The 11,466-nt window shown below is 55.8% G+C and overlaps 5 protein-coding genes across 5 annotated transcripts in view; 4 read left to right on the forward strand and 1 right to left on the reverse strand.

Moving 5' to 3' along the window:
• PTSG_12450 (uncharacterized protein) overlaps positions 1-149 on the forward strand; it is a gene marked incomplete at both ends in the record, with an annotated part of 16,253 nt that extends 16,104 nt beyond the window's left edge. The window contains one exon of the mRNA XM_004991845.1: positions 111-149. Within this exon, the coding sequence (XP_004991902.1) occupies positions 111-149 (39 nt within the window). The remainder of the gene's footprint in view (positions 1-110) is intronic.
• PTSG_13251 (uncharacterized protein) lies at positions 51-2,000 on the reverse strand. Its single transcript, XM_004991846.1, has one exon. The coding sequence runs from the start codon at positions 1,832-1,834 to the stop codon at positions 146-148; it is 1,689 nt and encodes a 562-aa protein (XP_004991903.1). The 5' UTR covers positions 1,835-2,000; the 3' UTR covers positions 51-145.
• A 712-nt stretch (positions 2,001-2,712) lies between these two features.
• On the forward strand, positions 2,713-4,359 carry PTSG_06520 (uncharacterized protein; the record flags this gene model as incomplete). The annotated part of the gene is made up of 1 exon (XM_004991847.1): positions 2,713-4,359. One exon carries the CDS (start codon positions 2,713-2,715, stop codon positions 4,357-4,359), a length of 1,647 nt encoding a protein of 548 aa, XP_004991904.1.
• A 627-nt stretch (positions 4,360-4,986) lies between these two features.
• Positions 4,987-8,523, forward strand: PTSG_06521 (uncharacterized protein; the record flags this gene model as incomplete). Its single annotated transcript, XM_004991848.1, has 9 exons — positions 4,987-5,418; positions 5,676-5,762; positions 5,897-6,060; positions 6,221-6,322; positions 6,494-6,626; positions 6,778-6,858; positions 7,078-7,200; positions 7,344-7,459; positions 7,683-8,523. The coding sequence occupies 9 exons, from the start codon at positions 4,987-4,989 to the stop codon at positions 8,521-8,523; spliced, it is 2,079 nt and encodes a 692-aa protein (XP_004991905.1).
• Positions 8,524-9,059: 536 nt separating this feature from the next.
• PTSG_06522 (uncharacterized protein) lies at positions 9,060-10,511 on the forward strand (the record flags this gene model as incomplete). Its single annotated transcript, XM_004991849.1, has 2 exons — positions 9,060-10,158; positions 10,441-10,511. The coding sequence occupies 2 exons, from the start codon at positions 9,060-9,062 to the stop codon at positions 10,509-10,511; spliced, it is 1,170 nt and encodes a 389-aa protein (XP_004991906.1).
• Positions 10,512-11,466: the final 955 nt, after the last annotated feature.

Consider the following 11,466-nt stretch of genomic DNA (forward strand, 5'->3'; position numbering starts at 1 on the left):
GCAGACGAACGAAACAACAACACACACACACACACACACACACACACACACACACACACACACACACACACACACACACACACACACACACATCGATTATGCTCCGATAGCTTCATTTCATGTTGGGCACGTGCTTGGCATTGTCCTAGTGTCGAGGCTGCATGCTGGCTTGTTGGCGGCGGAAGAGGCCATTCAAGGGGTGGCCGGTGTTGGTCTTGGTGTGGCTGATGCTGCTGTTCCTGTTGTTGCGAAAGGAGGTTGCCTGTGTGGCTGCCAGCTTCTTGCTTGCGCTCCGCACGCCATACATGGACTTGTACTTTTCCTCCTTACTCGCCGGCGGAAGCGACATGGCGGACCGTGCGTGCAGGCTCTGTGTTCTGGGCGAAACACGCGGCCACGTGGCATCAGCGTTAGTTGTGTTGCTACTATTGCTGCTGTTGTGATTGAGTGTGGCCGAGGAGGTGAACGTCGGTGTCGTTGGCGCGGGAGCGGAGGCGCCAAGGACAACGGCTGGGTGGTCGTAGTCATCATCACGGGGCGGCTGTGAACCCGAAGAGGAGGAAGAGATGAGTTGCACGTCGTTGTACGCGTGCTGCTGCGGTTGCTGCTGCTGTTTGGGTGGGAGCTGGGGCGGGGTTGAAGGGACGTCGTAGACGGCCGCGTAGTCCTCTTCTTGCTGCTGTTGCTGCTGCTGTTGCTGCTGCGGTAGTGGTGGTGGCGGTGGTTGCTGGCGGCGTTGTGGGGGCAGGGGCGGCGGCGGTGCTGGAGAGGAAGAAGCCACTGGCACAACGTAGACCTGTCGGGAGGCGCTGCCTGCGCTGTTGTTGCTGTGCTTGTCGTTGGGCGATGTCGCTCCACTGGTTCTCGGTGGCAAGGGAGGGGCTGGTGGCTGCGGTGAACTGGCGGACACTGACGCCACGCGAGGGCGCAGTGGAGGAGGCGGTGGCGATGGCGGAGATGGGCGAGAAGCCTTTCCGAGCGTGTGGGAGAGCGGTTGCGTAGACAGGGTTGAGCGACGCGGCGGTGGGAGTGCAGGGGCTCGACCGAGGGTGGAGGAGGTCCGGCGGGCTGTCGTGGTGATGGTCGCGGCCTTGCCAGACACAGACGGGGTGAGTCCTGCAATGGTGGGGTGGCTGTAACCTTCGTGCTTGTTGATGGTGTTGCTGTTGGTGGTTGTGGCGCTGGTGCTGCTGCTGGTGCTGCGCCTGAACGAAGGCTGTGATGGAGCGAGGCCTGTGACGGTGGGGTGGCTGTACCCTTCGTGCTTGTTGCTGGTGGTGTTGGTGGTGGTGGTGGTGCTGCTGCACCTGAACGACGGTTGTGATGGAGCGAGGCCTGTGACGGTGGGGTGGCTGTAGTCATCTAACCCGTCGTCGTCGTCGTTGTCGTCATCGTCGTTGTCGTGGCTGTTGCCTGTTGTTGGTGGAGGGGCCACTCCTCTGCTGTTGGTGGTGCTCAAGGTTCTTGTCCTGTTGATCATGCTCAAAGTTGCTGTCCTGTTGATCATGGTGCCACACGCATCTGGGATGACGGTGGGGTGGTCATAGTCGCTGTCCTGCTGTCCGGACGGGGCAGTGTCCGGTTGTTGTTGGTGGTGATGTTGTGGTCGTTGTTGGTGGTTTGTGTTCATCCAGGTGTGCCTGTTCTTGGAGGAGACGTGACAAGAAGCGGTGCGTCGTGGGGGAGGCAGCTCTGGCGCCGTGGCTGGTGGGCCGTGCTGTCCGGTTGGCCGCCTCCTGGTCATGAGGGTGGCGGATGAGGTCGTGGTGGCCGCAGAAGTCGTGTCGTCCACGCGCGCCCTGCACCGACGCGGCTGCTGCTGCCAACGCTGCATGATGATGTGACAAGGGGAGAAGGGTTCTGGGGTTGTTGCCTTGCTGTTTGCTTTTGCTGTTGTCTTTCGCAGCTGTCGACGGAAAAATGAACCTGCTGTTCTGCTGTTTGTTCGGTGGGTTGTGTTAGTGGATGGTGATGAGCTGTCTTGCTTTGCTTGCTTCTTGTGGGAATGCGGCTTCGCTGTTGTTGTGAGATGCGCAGTGTGTCTGATGCCGCCTGATGCCACCCACCCAAACCACGCACATGCACATGTCCGTTCGTTTTCCCCTTTGTTCTTTGAACCTACCGACACAACCACCACAACAACACCAACAACCACAGAAACCTCACCCACGTGTACACGTCGTCGAGAATCGGACACCAACGGCACGAATCGTTTTGTGGCGTGCTGTTGTGTGGCGCGTGTGCGTGTGTGAGCGTGGGACGCGTTCGGTGCGCACTTCCAGCAAAAATTGGACAGTATTTCCGAAATTAGTTCCGTTCTCGCCGTTTTGACCAAATGTGAGTCACGAAACGTCACTCCTTGACAGATATCGGTGGGATACGTGGTGGCGTTCTGAGCCTACTGCCTTTGTTCTCCAAGCGTCACAACCGTCGTTGTTTAACAAAGAGGACAAACCAACAAAGAGCGACCCGCAACCGCAACAACAACGACCGGATGGGCAGAACGCGCCACACAAGAACAAGCAGTCGACGACGAAACACAACACGTGTGCGCCGTTGTGTTGGAGGGCAACAAACACGCGAAAGAGTAGCAGAAAGCACTGCACCACCATTTCACGCCTCCCTTCCACGCAATTCACAAACCCGCTGCTGCCTCTTGTTGTTGTCGCCGCCCAAGCAAGGAAGCAAAAAGCAAGAGAACTAAATTACACTATGGAACAGCAGCAGCCACGGCAACAACAACAGCAGCAACAAAGTCGCCGGTTTGCTGTGCGGCCGCCACCACCGCCGCTTCCAACAGAGCAGCCGCCAACGGGGAAACATGCGTGGGATCCAAAGAGCTATGACATGATGGAGGAGACGGGCTCATCGTCAGCCCACACACACCAAGGCACACACCAAGGCACACATCAAGGCACACATCAAGGCTACCCACTCGCCCCTGCCACACAACACCCGCCCACGGGCAAACATGCGTGGGATCCAAAGAGATACACCATGGTGGAGGAGACGGGCTCATCCACAACGCTGCCAACCCACTCCCGGACAGCATCGATCCAAGGTCTCAACCAACGCGCGTCCAAACAGCACCACCAACAACAACAACAACAACAACAACCACAGCAACAACCGGACAGGCGAACCGAAACGCTGCTTGAACAGCAACAGCGAGTCGCCATGCAACACCGGCAACAACACCACCAACAGCACCAACAGCAACAAGGGCGTGCGGTGGGGGCTCACGACGACACGCGCAGGCCCTCGGTGGTGTTTGGCCTTGCAAAGCCTGCACCCTCTTACACTGGCACCATGCAGCGGGCACGAATGCCCTCGCCCCCAACGCCACCTGGCACCACGCAAACAACAATGGCAACGTCTACAAGCGTGACGGGTACAGCAGCGGAGGGGGAGCTTCCACCGCCACCTCCACCACCACTCATGCCACGCGGCACGGCCACCATCAATCGAGGGACAAGAAGAACCACTAGTAACACGCCGCTTGGCGACACGCCACGCAAGAAGGCCATCCACGCGTACTCGCATCCCATCATCTTCTCCCGCGAAGAGGCTGACAAGCGTGCACGAGAGCGCGGACAGCAGCAACAGCAACAGCAACAGCAACAGCAACAGCAACAGCAACAGCAACAGCAACAGCAACAGCAAAGGCGTAGAGGAAGCAGCACAGCCCACACTGATGCCAGTGGTGACGACGAAGGCACTGTGTTTGGTTTCCCAGGACAGCTGATCGGGTTGGATACATTGAACTCCAAGCACACAGCAGTGTCAGCATCAGTGGCAAGGCGACCACAAGTGGCAGCAGCCACAAGCACCACCACGGCCACCACCACAACAGCAACAGCATTGCCATCCCCACCTTTGCCGCCACTTCCACCCGGTTTGTCAACGCACCACCGACAGCGGGCGGCCACGGGCACAACGGCAGTGCGCAGCATTGAGCTTGATCGCCGAGCGCTGCAGTACGATGACTTTGAACCACCGTCGTTGCGACAGCAACGGGCAGGCAGGAGTGGATCGGGCGGGGCACGCGTGTTTGGCCAAGCCACGGCGTCCACGCAAGACGAGGTGATGCAGCACAACGTGTATGGCCAACGCGTGCAGCGAAATGACATCAGCATCAACGGCGCAAACGGCCGACGCATCACCATCACAGATCGCCAGGGCTCTGTCTTGGAAAAGCGCAGGCAGCTGCTCCGACAACACCAGCAACAGCAGCAAAGCGGTGGCGATAACAGCAGCAGTGACACGAGTGCATCCACCAGCACGGACACGTCCAACAGCTCCGAGTCCTTGGATGAGCAGCAGGTCCGCGTCTTGCTCGGCGATTTTGCCCCGTATTGAGAATGTGCGTGCGCGTGTGTGTGTGTGTGTTGTGTGTGTGTTGTGTGTGTGTGTGTGTGTGTGTGTGTGTGTGTGTGTGTGTGTGTTTTTTTTTGAGGTGCTGGTGCTGGTGCTGGCACTAGTGTATTGGGAGGCCGCTGACATGCAAGTTTGAGTTATTGTTGTTGCCGTCTTCATCAGCTGGTTTGGTTCTTGCTTCTTGGCTTCGCTCATGCTTTTCCTTCATTTCATTCGTTCTTTCTTATTTTCTTCTGCACTGCATCATGAAATGGATCGCTGAGTTGACATGACTGAGAGGTGAAAGGCATAAAAGGCGTGGTGCGTGTGGATGGATGTGGCGCAGCAGAGTCTGAGAGTGAAACTAGTGGTGGACTTATCCCCTCCCTTCGTTAAAATCACATCACATCATTCGATCCGCCTTGAAGTTCTGTTCGTGGCGTTTTGGGAATGTGCGTGACAAGCATGCATGTTAGAGGGTGGCGAAGCACAAGCATCCTGGCAGCTGCAGCTGCTTGCGACAACCGCAAGGAGCAGGCGATGCACTCTTCAGGCAGGCAAGCAAGCACCAGCACATCGTTCCATTCAGCCATTCCAACGGCCACCCACAAGTACGCCCTCGCGATCGCCATGAGTGTGAGGCTTCTGTTGTTGCTGCTGACGCTCGGCCTCGTCGCTGCACCGAGCGCGACGATGAGGGTGATGGCGATGGCTGCCTCTTCCGAGTCTTCTGCTGGTGATGGTGATGCCGATCCCCGCGCCGCGTCGCCGCGAGCGAGCGCGTTCAGCTCATCCACTGCACACCTTGGGGTGGGAGCGACGCAGGCGCCACCAAAACGCGTGACAAATGCACAGCGTGCTGCTGATGCAGCATGGCGTGCTGCGCCAGCAGATGCGCCTTCGCAGTACCTTGTGGACAAGAAGCCAACCAACGATGGTGGGCTGCTCTTTGTCTACACAAACGACAAGGACGCAGGCGCTGCGCCTGAAGAGCACCCCTTGCCGCCTTGTGACGTCTCTGCAGTCATCAGCTATCGCGAACGCATTGACCCGATCCATCAGGTGTGCGATGTGTGCATGAGTGCATGTGTGTATGGATGTGTTCGTGTGTTATGTACATGTGTTTGGGGTTGTACGTGTGTGTGTGTGTTTGTGTGTGTTTGTGTGTGTGTGTGTGTGTTTGTTTGTTTGTATGTTTGTGGTTGTACGTGCACCCTTGCTTGCTTTTCGACAACCTCGAACTGTATCTCTCCCTCCCTTTCTCTTTCTGTCTCACTCACTCACTCACACACACACACACTCACTCTCTCTGAATGAAGATTATTCAAACGCGGCTGCGCCAGGAGGGCGTGTGCCACTTTCATCTTGTGGTTGTGTTGTGGGACGTGGCATGGACCAAGCATCAGGTGGGGAGTGTGCTGCGCTAAGGTATTTGCATCGTGCCTGCAGGCAAGCAAGCGAGCGTGTAAGAGTGCTTTGCTGGCTTGGTTTTGTGGTCCACTCACCAATGCTCACACACACATTTTGTTTGTGTTGACAGGTGGAGGAGTATGTTCGTGTACTGAAGACACGACCGCGGACAACATTGCTGATCCACCGCGGATCGCTGACGTGCTATATGTGTTTGCGCAACATGGCCTTGCCATACATTGCCTCCACCAAGTACACCCTCTGGGCAGATCACGGCACCTTGTGGAAGGACAAGTACGCATGGAGATGCGTGTGTGTGTGTGTGTGTTGCGATGTGTGTGTGTGTGTGTGTGTGCGTGTGTGCATTGCTGGTGTGTGGCAGTACTGACATCCATTTATTATTACTCTCTCCAACCCTCTCCCTCCCCTCCCTTCTTATTTGCACACACACTAGCATGCTGGCGGTGATGCTGAAGACGGCGAGGACAGATCCTCGCAAGCCCGTGCTGGTCGCCCCACACGTCAACGAATTCGAAAGCACTGACGGTCATATCACGTGCGTGAGAAATGGCAACAGTACTGGCCATGGCAGTCCCCCTTTCGTGATGTTCACGCCGCCGTGCCAGCCGTGCCATTATCCTTCACCTCTTGCTTGTTACCAACCGACTTGCATTGCTCACATGGCTCGTTTGCTCTCTTGCTTTTCCGTTCTCGTCGCCGCTGTTAGGGTCTGGCGCAACAGCACGATGGCGGAGGAGGGCGATTCGCACCATCCCCACACGTACATCCTCTTGTACTCGAGTGCAAAGGACAGGCCCCTCTCCATTCGCCAGCGTTTCGGCACAGTCGCTCCAAAGGGGGTGCGTGCGTGCGTGTGTGCATGTGTGTGTGTGTGTGTATGTGTGCTTGTGTGCGTGTATGTGTGCGCATGCATAACACCCATTGGTCATGTTTGAGCCTCCTCCTTTGAGCCCTGCCCTTACCTGTTGTTTTGTCTTCTCCTTTCCACAGACAACGGTCGTGAATGGCGTGGCGGCAACCGACTTGGCCGAGCCTCACATCTACCTCACCGCAAACCAATACTACTTCCAAGTCCTGTAAGTGGCGCGCACGTGTGTGCTTGTGTGTGTGCATGTGCGTGTGCGTGTATGCGTATGCGAGCGTGTGTGTGTGTGTGTGTGTGCGTGTGTGCGTGCGTGTGTGTGTGTCTGTGCTTATGGTTGCGTTTTCCAAAGCCCGTCTCGCGCTCGCCCGACCACTGATCTCACTCATCCCACTCATCCCACTCCTCCTCCCTGCGTGTTCGAGAAGGCCCCATTTTCTGGTGGTCAGGGCCGCTTGATGCATACGCTGAGCCTGCCCATTCTCCGCAAATTCGGTCGCCAGCGCCAGGTGACGCAGGTGGAAGCAGAGGGCGCTTTCCCTCTGCCATCGGTACGTCATCAGAACATGATTTCGTGTGTGATGCGATCGTGTGTCTGTTGGCAGGTTGGCGGAAAGAACTGACTCTGAAACTGAACACTCATTCCCCCCCCCCCCCCCCACACACACACACACAAACACGCACACACGTGCAGAGTGGGTACGAGGCGAGCGATGTCATCAACTTCATGTGGCAATGGGAGCCCATGACCAACATTCAACACACACACTACACGAATGCCAACAACGGCTTTGTTGACCTCAACTTTCGGTGAGCGATGGACGAAACGTGGATAGAGCATGCAGTGTCGTACTTGCTCTGATGATTTTACCGAATATTGCGGCCCTTCAAGTTGCCTGCTTCTTTGGTTCACACACACACACACACACACACGCACACACACACACACACACACACACACACACACACACACACACACACACACACACACACACACACACACAAATACACCGATCCACAACCTACACAACAGGTGCCTGCACAGCGACTTGACGATGCGCTTGTCGGAGATGTCGATGCTGGAGCGCGTACCCAACGACCCGCAGACACACGCGGCACTAATCATGGGCCAGCTTGGGCTTGCCTTCTGGCACCAGTTTTGCTTCGTCGACGGCGCAGACGTAAACGTGGCCAAGCACCCCATGCAGCTGTCGCAGGGCGCATTCACCTGCAATCGCTGGCTCTCCCTGCCAGAGGCGCTTGGCATGCACCCGCACACCCGCAAGAGCAGAGGCATCGTCTTCCGCAGCGAATTCAGCGTGCTGCACTCGGTGCCCTTCAACCTCACCGCCGCAGACGAGCTGCGAGGTGCGTGGGACGAACGTGTCAGACACCTCTCCTGGACGAGCGTGAGCAGGCTGGCTGAAGGAAAAGTGGAGACCAAGTGCCTGGACCGCCGCTATGCGATTGCCATCATCTCTGGCCTGGATACGAACCTCCCCGGTCACCTCCGCCTGCTTCGCAGCCTGCAGGGCCTGTCGTCCCTCGTGCTGGAGGAGGCGGGCGAACCCACCGGGAAGACGAAGGCCAGCAGCACCAGGACGCAGCTGTGGCTGCTGCTCAAGACGCGACCACTGAAGAAGACGCCGGTGCCGTTGCGGTCCTTCGCTGCATTGCTGGACGATGTCGTGGAGCAGGTGCGCTTGCACAATCCACAACACACTGGGCAGTTTTTGAAGGTGCAGTACCTCTCAGCGGAGGGCGACGCTACGGAGCAGTACGTGCTCTGGACAGCAGGCTTGAAGGTGCGCGGCGTGCGACACCACCGCATCGCCCTCCAGGAGCTGCAGGGCGCGCTCAGGCCAAGGTGGTGATTGGTCTTGGGGTCTTGGTGGGTTGAGAAGAGAAGAAGAGAAGAGGCTGGAGGTGCGTTATATTGAGATGTGCTTTCGTTTGTAGCTGTGCCTGACAAGTAAAGACGTGATTCTGAGAGACAATTGACAACCTATGAGCTGAGTGATGGATGTGAAGCCAAGAAGCTGAAGAGAGGGGGAGAGAGGAACGGACGATGGTATGGCGATCAACACGCGCTTGCATGCTCGCTTGCTGCTCTGGAAGCAAATACACGTGCCCTGTGTGTTTTTGTGTGTCGCGCTGTCGTGCATGGCTGCTTTTGTTGAAGATCTTTGTTGAAGACTTTTGTTGACAGTGTGAATGAAATTTCCACGTACGCCTATCTGGCAGCAAAACGATGGTGGAGGAAAGCGACGCCATTTTGCTCTGCACTCCCACAACAAACAACAAGCGCACGACAAGCAACAACCGCTGGACCACTGCCTTTGTGTGTGTTAGGTGTGTTGGAGCTGTCCTGCGAAGAGGAGAGCGTCTCACCTTCCCCTTCCCTGCCAGGATGAGCTCGCGAAAGCCAGCTAAGAAGAAGGCATCCCAACGCAGCCGTCGCAAGAAGGTGTTCATTTCGCTGCGTTTTGGAGAGGCTGGCCATGCAGGCAAGCTGCTCAAGCGAGAGTTGGAGCAGGTGCACGGCCTGGACGTGTTCCTGTGTGACGTTGAGCCTGGTGGCAACATGGAAGAAGAGATCATCACGGCTCTCGCGGCCTGTGACTTGGCTGTCATCATGGGCACCAAGACGTACGGCAAGAAGACGCCTTCCACCTTCAGCACTTATGAGGAGCTGCGGTTTATCACGGCAAGGCAGAAGCCATTTTTCTTCATCAAGATGTGTGACGACTTTGAGGAGGAGTTCGCCCAGTTCCATCTTCCGGATTCCATCTCCTACTTTCCCTGGATCCCTGCATCCAACGATCCAGAATCCATGACGCTTCCACCCGACCTCACCTCCGCCATCGTGAACAAGCTCACCCACATCAGCACAACTAACGGCGTGACAGGCGGCAAGGGTCGCTCAATTGCCATCACCCGGCAGCTCCCAACCACGCTGGACGCTGGCCTGACACAGTGGCTGCAGCGTTACAACATGTTGTCCTCCATGGGGCTGGTGCTTGAGAAGCACCACATCACAAGTCTTCACAAGTTGGAGCAGGCAACAGAGGCCATGCGGAACCCAAGAAAGCGTGCACTGGCGAAGCGGCAGCAGCAACAGCACCAGGGGAAGAAACGAGAAGTGCAGGGAAGCGAACCCAAGCCAACGAAGGGCGTGCGACAGCTGCATGAAGGAGTGCTGATGAAAGAGAAGGAGTTGAAGCCAGCAGAGATTGCCAAATTCCGGCGAGCGTGCAAGGCGAAGACGTGGCGCAACAACGATATGGGAAATGAGAAAGATGCGAAGGTGGATGGCACAGAAGAGGTGCGTGAAAACGAAGATGCAAAGCAGGCAGGCGACACGTTTAATGATGAGGCAGGCCACGAAGAAGAACAAAATAAGGTGCAACCGCAACAGCAAGCGAGTGAAACACCACCGCCTGTGCGTGAGAATGTTGCGAATGAAGCGCTGTTTCGGACGTGCTTGGAGAAAGTGAGCGACGAGGACGGTAAGGAAAAAATTCTCAGCATTTGGAACAATACGTGCGGCTCCAAACTCTCGTAAGTACAGACTCCAAGGAAGCATATAAACGACGAATGGGTCCATGTGGCGTGTGAGATGGCTGTAATGGTGTGGATTGTGGACGTATGTTGTGGACAGGTTTGTGGTGCACGGTACTTCGACGGATTGTCTGATGCACTGTGCCTTTAACGCGACATTGCATCTACATACACACACATATCCGACCGAACCACATGCAGCCTTGCATTCAACAATCTTGGACCTGCAGGCGGAACGGCGATTGGGGAGGCACTGAAAGTCAACACCACGCTGACATCGCTCGAGTTAGTTGTCGAGTGATTGTGTGCGCAGAAGCATGATATATCATGAATTTTGATGTAGTGTTTGTGTTGCGGTTGTACATTGTGGTGTTGATGTGTTGTGAGTGGTGGTTTGTGTGGTGGTTTGTGAGTGGTGGTGTGGGTGAGATAGTGGAGGGGGGCGTGTTGTAACAACGTGAGACGATGCCGCATGCCTCCCTTTGTTTTGTGCGCGCGTGCGCGTGTGAGCATGTTTGCTGTGCGTGCATGTGTTTTGTGTTTTGAGTGGAATGCTGAGGTGGATTGTGTGATGGGCTGTGTCATTCTCTCAACATTGCATACACACATACGTACACACACACATACACACTTACGTACACACACGCGCGCGCATACTCACATACGTACACATACGCACGCGCATACTCACAACAACAACAACAACAACAACAACAACAACAACAACAACAACAACTTAAACAACAACAACTTAAACAACAACAACAACAACAACTTAAACAACAACAACTTAAACAACAACTTAAACAACAACTTAAACAACAACAACAACAACAACAACAACAACAACAACCACACGCCGCAATCAATGCACAAAACAACATGCAGCTTGTACAGTAACAGTCTTGGACCTGCAGGCGGAACGGCGATTGGGGAGGCACTGAAAGTCAACACCACGCTGACATCGCTCAAGTGAGTTGTTTTGTTGCGGCTGTGTATGTTGTGTATGAATATGTGCGACATTGTGTGCGACATTGTGCGCGTGCTTGCGTGTGGTTATGTTGCGGTTGTACATTGTGGTGTTGATGTGTTGTGAGTGGTGGTTTGTGAGTGGTGGTTTGTGAGTGGTGGTTTGTGTGGGTGAGATAGTGGAGGGGGGCGTGTTGTAACAACGTGAGACGATGCCGCATGCCTCCTTTTGTTTTGTGCGCGTGTGCGCGTGTGAGCATGTTTGCTGTGCGTGCATGTGTTTTGTG

The sequence above is a fragment of the Salpingoeca rosetta genome, assembly GCF_000188695.1.
Source record: "Salpingoeca rosetta unplaced genomic scaffold supercont1.18, whole genome shotgun sequence".
NCBI classification, from domain to species: domain Eukaryota; class Choanoflagellata; order Craspedida; family Salpingoecidae; genus Salpingoeca; species Salpingoeca rosetta.

Bases quoted from the DNA above. Each gene is read 5' to 3' on its own strand.
- PTSG_13251 (XM_004991846.1), bottom strand. From the start codon at position 1,834: ATGCAGCGTTGGCAGCAGCAGCCGCGTCGGTGCAGGGCGCGCGTGGAC.